Source organism: Bombus fervidus, chromosome 6 (assembly GCF_041682495.2).
Source record: "Bombus fervidus isolate BK054 chromosome 6, iyBomFerv1, whole genome shotgun sequence".
Taxonomy (NCBI): Eukaryota; Metazoa; Arthropoda; class Insecta; order Hymenoptera; family Apidae; genus Bombus; species Bombus fervidus.
Window position 1 is genome coordinate 6,070,470 of NC_091522.1, and position 10,068 is coordinate 6,080,537.

Below are 10,068 nucleotides of genomic sequence, written 5' to 3' on the forward strand. Positions count from 1 at the left end.
TTAGATTATTATCTTACCTAAGTAGAAAATTTTGATCGATTAATCGTTTCCTAGGTAACTTGAACTAATTATCACGTCTTATATTAAATGAAGATATGGCCTATTACTTATGGATGACCGTGTATACATTCAGAACTATTTTAACTCACCTCCGTTGTTGTTTCAGGGCCCAAGCTTCGAGAGTTAAAAAAACATTTCACATTCCATCAAACTAAAAAAGAATTCCTATCCTACCACACAAACGATACTAAGTCATGCTTCAATTTCCAGGTAAACGATGACGAGCTGGAACGCGAATTGACTCTAACAAAGCCACCAGACATGGCTGCGATTCTGGCGGAGGAAAGACGCATCGAACAGCTACATCGTCGCTCATACGACACAGACAGCAACTATGAGCAGGATTCCAGCCACGAAAGAGATTCAGGGGTCGAACTGGGTCACGTCGAAGATTGGACGAAGCAACCGGTCAGCCCCGATATGTCTCAACATAGCCGCCAAAGTAGTGAGCCATTCGGAGCCAGCGTCACCTCTTCCGAAGAAGACGAGATCACAAAAAAAGAAAGGGAGATCATCGAGGTCCTTGAGAAAGAGGAACAGTGGCGGTACGGCAACAATCGTGAGCTGAACAGGTAGGAATTGTCCAGGAAAAAATTGTATCGTGTGGGGGTATTGCAGCCAAGAAGGGTGTTAGAGTAAAATCGACTAGGCTCGATATCGCTTATTTCTACATAAATTTATAAATTTTCCGCTTCTTCTTCGAACACTCTTCAGGATTAAGTGTAATGTAATACATGCTCGTTTCTGAATTTTATTGGTTTTCTATACTTATACAGTTCCAGATAGATAGAGGATTCTTACTTTCTCGGTCCTTTTGAGTTTCATGGAAGTGCTTTGAGGTTCTCTTTAACGTCTCTCTTGTATGTTTGCACGAAGATTCTTGTAATTTTTCTTGCCGTTGGAAGCATGCCAGTGAAACCGAAGACGTCAATATCGCTTAATAAAGTACTATTATTATTTATTTTTTTATAAATTATAAGAGAAACTACAAAAAATTTAGATAATTTTTAAAAATTCTAATGTTCTATGTCTATCAGGTTTTTCATGAACTGGCGTCTTCAGTGATCACTATGACGCACGATGGTGCATAAACAGAATTCAGTAGCTCAATGGTTTAGAAAACAGAATTAAAAATTTAATTAGACAAGGATTCATTATATCACAAGTTCCTTAAAATTATTTTCCAAGAAATTTCGAACATGACTTAAGAATATAACTTCAAAATTAGTTATTTCAAAGTTAAATCATTTTTCCATTATTTCCGAGATTCAATATTCCTAATTTTGTTTGCTTTAATGTTTTCTATTCTTCTAGTTACTTTTAACATGTTCAAATTCATGAATAGAAAACTGGATTATTTCTTTCACTGAAAGTTTCTCGAGCCACTAAATTCATATCTTGGACTATTGTGCGAGGTACCAATATTTCTAAGCGTATCTTGTATATGTACATAATGGAACTACAACGAACTTGTATCTCGGGATCAATGTACAATGTACAAACGGTGATGAAATGAAATAAAACACTTTTACCTTGAACACACTGATGGTCTTTTCCTGCCGCTTGACTATCGCTATCGCTATGCCTTCTCTCGAATCCTGTAAGCCTTTTTTACAAGTAGAACAAAATCACAAATAAGGTCGACTTAAGCTTGAAGTCGAATAATCGAGAAATTCATGACAACACAGTGACTTGGGCGAGAAATTGGCGCACAAACTGCGCGAGCTCGAAGAGGAGAAGATGCAGCTAGAACGGGAACGCGCTCAGGAAGCGGCCTTACGTCGACAGGAAGAGACACTAAGGAAGAACGAGGACAACATGCGCAAGCAGGAGGAGACGTTGCGGAAACAACAGCAGGAGGAGACCGCGAGGCAACAGGAAGCGGCGAGGGCTGAAACAGAGGCGAAGCGTGCCGAAGAGAAGAGACAAGAAGAGGAGTTGAGGGCGCAGGCGGAACAGCTCAGGATTCAAAATGAGATCCAGGAGGAGAGAAGAGTAGCTGATGCTCGTCGCATAGAAGAGAAACGTATCAGGGCCATGGAGAGCCAAATTCGTGAACAAGAGGTATGAGTCCTTTACTTTCGTGTTCTTTATATATATATATGTCATTTTTTGTTGGTGTTTTTATTATATGGGTGCGGATGCTTTGGAACACTCGAGTTGGAATTAAGTTTGTGGTACGAGGTAGTTTTACATTTCCAATTTCGAAAAGAAAATTTGTAGTTTTGTATCTTGCAATAATTTTTAAGTGTTGAGTATACATATACATACAGAGAGTCCCGTTTAGCTGAATGAATTGAGCAGTAGAAGAAAGTTTGACAGAGCAAAATATGTATTTGTCCAGAGGAAGTGAAACATTGTGATAAATAACAAACTTGCGAAATCATTTTCATCCAGAGATCTTCGATATGCTTTTCTTAAATTGGGCTACATATTATTTATATTATTTTTGAATGCTCATGAGCTAGTGGCAATAGTTCCATGGTTGAAATTAAAGAATTACAATTTAATAATTTCAAAACATATTTCTGTTCTCAATATTAGAACTTTGTTAGTTCTTTTTACAGGAAACGATATTTTTTATCAAACGATGGAACCATATTTTATATTGAGAAAGGATATTTTTTATTGCGAAGAAACGCTAAATATTCTCACAAAGTCACTAAATAGCTGCATGCTGTAAATTAAGTATATCGCACTGTAAATGTTAACGGGACTATCGTTGATAATGATTCGCAGAACACGTCATTGGTTGGTGCTGGTTTGAACGACGAAGAAGACGAATTTGCTTCCGGGGTAAGGGAAACAGTATGTTTTGTAACTCTTGCCGTTTTTTCTCGATGCTTGCTTCTAACAAGAACAAGGCAATTTAGCAGAATTACAAATTTTATTTTCTAAGCTTCACAAAGTAAAAGTAAAAAGATGATTCGAAAGCGTACACATTTTGTAAAGGAGAATTCACGTTAATAATAAAATAATAATAAAAATAGAATAATAATAAATCATAATGAATTAATTAATTCTCTGAGTAGGAAGTCCTCAGAGTGGAAAGGGAGTTGCTGCAGTTAGAACAAGAAGAATTAAAGCGCCAACGAAACAACTTGGCGTATCGCGAACAAAAGCAACTTAAATTGGCAGAACAATTGCAAGAACAATGGAAATCCTTGCAAGATGTCGCGCATACATCTGCGAACAATATCCAACAGTTCAAGAGTCAACCATCGGTGAATTATAGATCGTCGATGCCAAATCTTCAACTTCAAGACGTGCAAAGAAGAAGACCTCCGCCTCCTCCTATACCACCAGCCAAACCGCTGCGTTTAATAGAACAGAGGCAAAGGGACGTTACCATCAGGTAAATATCATCTAAAATTTAATTGTAATGTGTATCATTAAGAAAAGAATTATTTTATCTACTTACACTGTTTCTATAGAAAAGTTTTTATGTAAAACATTTTGAAGGTTCATTAACAATATGATTTATAACACAATCTCAAAATATGTGTAAAAATTACAAGATAATAGTATTTCTAAAATGGTATTTTTAAAGATATATAGTTGCATTCTGTTAAAGTGACAGGAACTGACTTACATCGAACAGACTCAATTTTAGATAGTTCGCCAAATTGCAACAGTACGTTGTTACGTCGGTGTTTGGAACAGATCGTAACTAACAGGAAATGCAAATTAGAGACAAAATATAGCACTACGAATCGTGTCACTTAATTTCCTGCAGAAACTTTACGCTTTGTTGCGTCTGATGTAACATTCGTCTGTCTGGACGATACGTCGTTGCTATCTCTGTTTGCAGAGCAGTCACTCATAATCTTTGATCAGTTGATATCGCCTGTGCTTAACATAATTTTACAATAGAAGTCAAAGATTAAATGTAATACGATTCGAGGTTAAAGTAATACCTTAACGACATGCGATTAAATGTCGTACAAAGTTTCGGCACTTGAACAGATTCTATAAATTTGAAAGAACGAAAAGCAACGATAAAAACGAAGATTGAATGAAATGGTAATAGTTTGTGTGGATAACATTGTAAAATGAACAGGAGCAGCAGAATTCCGTCAGCAGATTCGATCCCTCAACAAGTGGACGCTCCTTTGCGACACAGTGCATCGGTTACGACGCTTGCGAGCCATGCTGGTCAACAGATGAGCAGACAAACGTTGCAAGCTCTCAGTGCAGTTCCTCGACCACGAATCGTTCAAGGCGATCAATGGGTTCAACGAAGGAAAAGCGACGTGCCACGAGGCGCTCACGATTTGAATTACCAGCACTGGCTTATTCAGGTAAATATTTTATGATATCTCACGAGAGACAATTAAGATATAACACAAATTTTCACAATTTTATCAAGTCATATATCAAATCGTTTATTATATCAAATTTTAAAAAAACATTTATACCTGATGTTTGTTATATATATGTTTATATATGTTATATATATGTTTGTTTCTAATAGATTCAAAGATATAAAGCTTTTGAAAATAGATGATAAATCCATCATGTTTTGTAGGAAACAAATAATGTCAATTTAACTTAATTGGTATCAACCTGAATAATAAATGTTATTAATCCCAAATTTAAATGGTATGATGCATAGGAAGCAGAACAAAGAAGGATTAGTGAAAAGAATCAACGATCGCCACCGCGGAAACCTCAAATGCACGTAACAGGGACGTCGGTTCCTTATGCTATGGCTCCTACCAGGTCAGATAGTAAACCACTGCCTGACTCTATCATACAAACCCTTACGCAAAGAGTGCAGAACAGAGCGCAGGAGAAACCTCTTCCGCCAAGAAGAAGGTTAATATTGAAACAAAGAAATTTCTCATAAATTTGTCATAACTTTTAGGAATTATTTATTCAATTCGCTTTGAATTTTTATAGATTAGAACATAGTACCAGCCAGGAGCATCTCTCTGCGTTGCAACATCAACCGCAGCAACATGTTATGCAGCCTCAAAAACCTCAGCAACCGCCTGCAATAAATAACGAGAATCAGGAGAAAATGTTAAGCGTCAGTGGGAAAAAAAAATGCTCGCATTGTGGAGATGAATTAGGTCCGTAAAGAAAAATGTGTTATAGAATATAATATTTGACAGAAAAATGAAATGATTGTGAAGCGTTTGCCTGAAAATCTGTCAATCTTCTCTCCACATTCTTAATTCAGTTTAAAATCACTGTTATATTATACTAATTTAAATCGTTTGAAAAATGAAATGAGATGAGTAATTTTGAATCACCAGGTCGAGGAGCTGCGATGATTATCGAAAGTTTGCGGCTGTTCTATCACATGGAATGTTTCAAATGCTGCGTGTGTCATGTTCGGCTCGGTGACGGATTGATGGGAACAGACGTGCGCGTTAGGAATCAAAAGCTTCACTGCCATAACTGCTACTCCAGTGACGACGGTATCCACATTTAGCTTACCCTATTTATACCTATGATTAAAATTAGGTAAACGTCAATGATCCCCAGCCAACGACTTTTTTTTTTATTAGTGAACGGATAAACGTAAAAGCTATTTTTCAGAACAATCTTGGTAAAAATATTATAGATTATAAAGTATGCATTTAAGTAAAGAATTTTTATGCAACAAATTTATTTTCTACATTCTATTAGCTTGCAATATTTTGTTCTTTCTTTCGTTTTCAATCTTACTATCTTATAATAAAAACTATGTTATATTTGTTATTATATTTATCATAAAAATCATCTTATATATATTATTATAAAATGTTTCAGGTGTCAAGTTCAGTTGCGTGTGAAACCAAAACCAAACAGTAGTTAATGGGGCCACATTGACTAACTTGAATATAGCATCGTTCAGCTATATTTTATAAGTTATAGTTGATCATTTAGCTACCGGTGATACGCGACCGCGGCACCAACTCTTTTCTGTACATAAAAGTCTGACAAACGGTACGAGCGAGAAGCAAAATGGACGTGGAGTTCCCCGTCTTACGTAAAGTATTCCTACGTGCGCTTTAATTAAAAAAAAAAAAAAATGAAATCAAGATTCTTTTTCACGTAACACGCCGACTTCTTTTCAATCGACTAACCATTAGGACGTACAGAGAGCAACATGTAAATAAACGTGTATTTATGTAATTAGCATAATAATAGGGAAATAAAATTCAGTGAATTGAGAAATCGAAAAAATGGCAGCTGTCGACACACTGAAAAAAAATGTGTCGATTTTGTGTGGATTTAGCGAAATATCGGCGAACGATTCATATGTATATTTTTGTAATATAGTTACTTCGTGTGGTATTTATGAGAGAAAATCCCTTTGATGTGTGACGGCTATAATACGAAACTCCCCCCTCTCCTTTTTCTAATCCTTTGAGTACTTGTCTCTTATTTTGTTCACTGTTTTTCTCTCTCTCTCTAATTTTTCTTCTAAATGCTTACAAATCAGTAGATGATTTCAATCAAATGGAATAACACAAGCCTCTGTGTTTCACAAGCAATCATTTAGATTCTAGTTGATTATTATGGTAGTACAGCGCCATTAACTGTAAAGCTGCATAACGAGATGCAATTAGGCTCGAGTTTTGTGTTCTTTCTTTCCCTTCACTGTGACGAAATAACAAAGAAAAAATATGAAAAATGCTCGATGCGTCGCGCGACTCGACGACGATTACTTTTTGTTACCCCTTTGATCGATAATAATCGTCGTGTGCAACCGTCATATCGCATCGCATACGCATACTTGCTATTGTGAAATATTGTATGATATGTGTCTCGTGTTATTGCGAACATGTAATTTTATATTATTGAGAATAAATGTTTATTATAGCGATAAAGTTGGTTATCTTATCTCGATTTCCTGTCGCTTCAATACATCCTGCTTAAAAATCACTGAATTAATTATACGGTAGTTTAACCGTCTGATTGTAGCGAATAAAAAGGTACGCAAACATGGTAGATCTTTTCCTGTGATGGAAATTTTCGATGATCCATCATCAGGCTATATTTAGAGCCTTTGATGCTCGTAAAACAACTAGCAGAGACTATAGCTAATCAGATAAAAAGAGAGTCTGCTGACGTCAAAAAATAAGAGGCTAAGGGTCGTCGAACGTTTTAAACTTCTGAAAGATACATTTCTGGTGTACTCTTTACTTCCTCGTGTGAACTTTATTAAAAACTTTCATAGATGGTTTTATCGTAAGTAATTACTATAGTAAAGTTAATAAATGTCAAAGAATTCTTGGTAAAATTGTAAAATTCTTGGTAAAGTTCTTGGTAAAGATATTAGTTAAAATATTTACATAAAGAAAAAGTTAATCATGTATGAATCATAAGTTTCCTAAACTATTTGTAATTAAAAAGATGAAGTAAAAATAGAAGTTTGAAAACAGTAATGTTCTTTTATCTACTGACTTATATCTTGAGTTCTTTGAACTTAGCAGTTTCGACTGTAATAAAAATTCGGATATATTTTATAGATAATCTATGAATTTACTTTCCATCCTTTTCATCTTCATTTTTTTAAATCCAGGAGAAAGACACGAAGAGCGAATTTATTATAATAAATAGATCTCGACACTGGTTTTTTGTCTACTTACAATGTACATATCAAGCTTTCAGACTTCAAAAATGTATTTATTGATAGAAGTCAACTTCTGAAATTTTAACAAATTCCTCTATCTAAGACACAATTTAGCAAAACAAGGATATTCTTGACTTTCAATTATATCTAACATTATATGTTAACACTTTCCATTCGACAAACTTTCACTCAATTCTCTCACACGTGTTGGAACACACAAGAAACTTCGTCAACATCACGACTATGAGAATTAGAGGCATAGATTGACGAGTACTGTCTCACAAACAGAATAGAGTATAATGCACGTGCACATGGTAGCTGGATATCCATTTCGCCGCACCCTGCTTCCTTGGAAAAGATTAATTCTAGGTTGAATTGCGTAACAGCGTGAAAAGCCGGCGTCGAAGAGAGACGAATCGGTGGCTGGAACTGCGTTGCAGCTCGTCACGGGGAATTGAATTACTCAGCCACCTCTCGACATGGTTGATCAGTTTCAGTAACTCGAGTAACATCCCTCAATAGTCAAACGTATGCACGTTCATCACACGGGGATAAATCGCGATGACACGAGTCTCACGTTTCAGCAATTTTGATAAATCGTACGTCCTGTTCCCAGTCGTGTTATAGAATTATAGATGACAGGCAATTGAGCGCACCGGATTGAAGATCTGTAGTTTTGATAATTGCTTTTGCCGATAGGTTGGACCAAAGAAAGAAATTTGGGGTGGAAAACGAATTTAACCCATTACAGGTCGAGCAATATATGCATATAACTTACTATAATGTTATAAACACTTCACATTCATTAAATTTCATAAAGTCGTAGAATATAGGTGGAGAGATAGATAGAGATGAAAAAATACTAAGCGAGTGCTTGGAATTCCATCTCATAGCTATAATGTTGGGAAGCAGAAATCGATAATGTAAATTGATTGAAAATTAAATTACAAATGCAATATGCTAAAATTATTTTAATTGAAATTTTGCATAACATTCTTATTTTTATTCATTTTATGTTGGCTCGGTTTTAAGACATCTGATTCATATTTTAAAATGGTCTAGAAATTCTGTTTCACGTCATCCCATTGAAACAGATTCAACGTGATCTTAAGATTTAAAAAAAATGTTCTGCTAGGATATATAAGAAGATTAGTGTAAAAAATTATTAGAAAACAGAAGAATCTATTAATAAAAATTAAAATACAAGTTAATTTCGAAATTCTGATAGTCTTTTGATACCGTTACCAGATATTTAGATGTGAGACACGTTTTTATCCTCAGTTCGTTAAACACATACAATAGATATTCCGAACTGGAGCGTAACACTTCTAACTGCTTAGATCTTTGTCGACCATAAAATTTATCCGTTGAATAGATAATCAATTCGATACAATACTCGCACGCAACCGTAAATCATTCAAGTTCTTTCCGGTAACTTACAAAACCTTACGATCTTCCACGATATAAGGATTGTCCTTAATTTTCTCAAAACTATGATTTCTATCGTTTCTTCCTTGCCATAAACGAACAGCACGCGAAGTCTAGATTAAGGAATAAGAAGTCTCCGCTCTAGAAACACCGAGCAATTTCATAGTAATTTTCGACTTTGTCAATGCTAGAGAAATACCAAACGATGATCACTCGTCGAAAAACAGACTGCTTTTAGTAGTCTGATTTCCTACAAAACTATCTAACTTGACGAATCATCTTTTCAATATAGTTAATTTGAATATTTTCTATTAACAGACGCACATCTATTTCGGTATGCTACACATTAGATAGCGATCGGGAACAAAATTACTTTTTTGATAGAATCGGTGGAATAGTTCAACCTTCAGGTAACAAATATTTCGCGAGCTAGTTTGAATTATAGGTGGTAGATTCATTAAATGTCAAAGTGTGTGTTGTCCATCATCACGAGAAACATAGCTGTGTCAACTCAAGCGACGTACTTCCTCTATTTCTGTTTTATTTTTCATTATTCGTCACTCCACGAATGCGGTATGAACGAACAAATATTTATGTTAAAAGAGCAATTCCAGGAATGTATGTGGAGAGTAGGTGCGTGTAGAGTTTTGACATATATCGACATTATATTTTGATGAAGAGTATAATATGATAGAAAAAAAGTAGAGTTGCTAGATTATCGTGCCTTCTACCTGTGATCTTCATACAAATGATATTAGGATTAGTATTACAAAATTCTTATAATTCCTAGAAAGGTTTCCAGAAAACACGTTTAAGAAAAACAGAAAAAGATTATGAATGCACTTGATAGAAAATCCTTTAAACAATATAGTGTGAATTCTTAGAAAAAGGAACATAACTTCTTAAACTGGTTTTCAATCATTATCAGCTAATATATACCGCTCTAATTGAATCGCGTTTCCACCAGAAAGAGCGTGGAGGGTGATGCAAAATTGGTAAATCAGAATCCG

The 10,068-nt window shown here is 35.2% G+C and overlaps 1 protein-coding gene across 5 annotated transcripts in view; it reads left to right on the top strand.

Moving 5' to 3' along the window:
* Smash (smallish) overlaps positions 1 to 6,884 on the top strand; it is a 156,456-nt gene extending 149,572 nt beyond the window's left edge. For 4 of the 5 annotated variants that reach the window (XM_072005867.1, XM_072005871.1, XM_072005869.1 and 1 more), the window contains 9 exons: positions 271 to 632; positions 1,749 to 2,124; positions 2,800 to 2,856; positions 3,093 to 3,415; positions 4,121 to 4,361; positions 4,676 to 4,878; positions 4,963 to 5,135; positions 5,322 to 5,486; positions 5,821 to 6,884. In XM_072005867.1, the coding sequence (XP_071861968.1) occupies positions 271 to 632; positions 1,749 to 2,124; positions 2,800 to 2,856; positions 3,093 to 3,415; positions 4,121 to 4,361; positions 4,676 to 4,878; positions 4,963 to 5,135; positions 5,322 to 5,486; positions 5,821 to 5,843 (1,923 nt within the window). In that variant the 3' untranslated portion in view covers positions 5,844 to 6,884. The remainder of the gene's footprint in view (positions 1 to 270; positions 633 to 1,748; positions 2,125 to 2,799; positions 2,857 to 3,092; positions 3,416 to 4,120; positions 4,362 to 4,675; positions 4,879 to 4,962; positions 5,136 to 5,321; positions 5,487 to 5,820) is intronic. The other variant, XM_072005870.1, reaches the window with a different exon arrangement.
* The last annotated feature ends 3,184 nt before the right edge of the window (positions 6,885 to 10,068 follow it).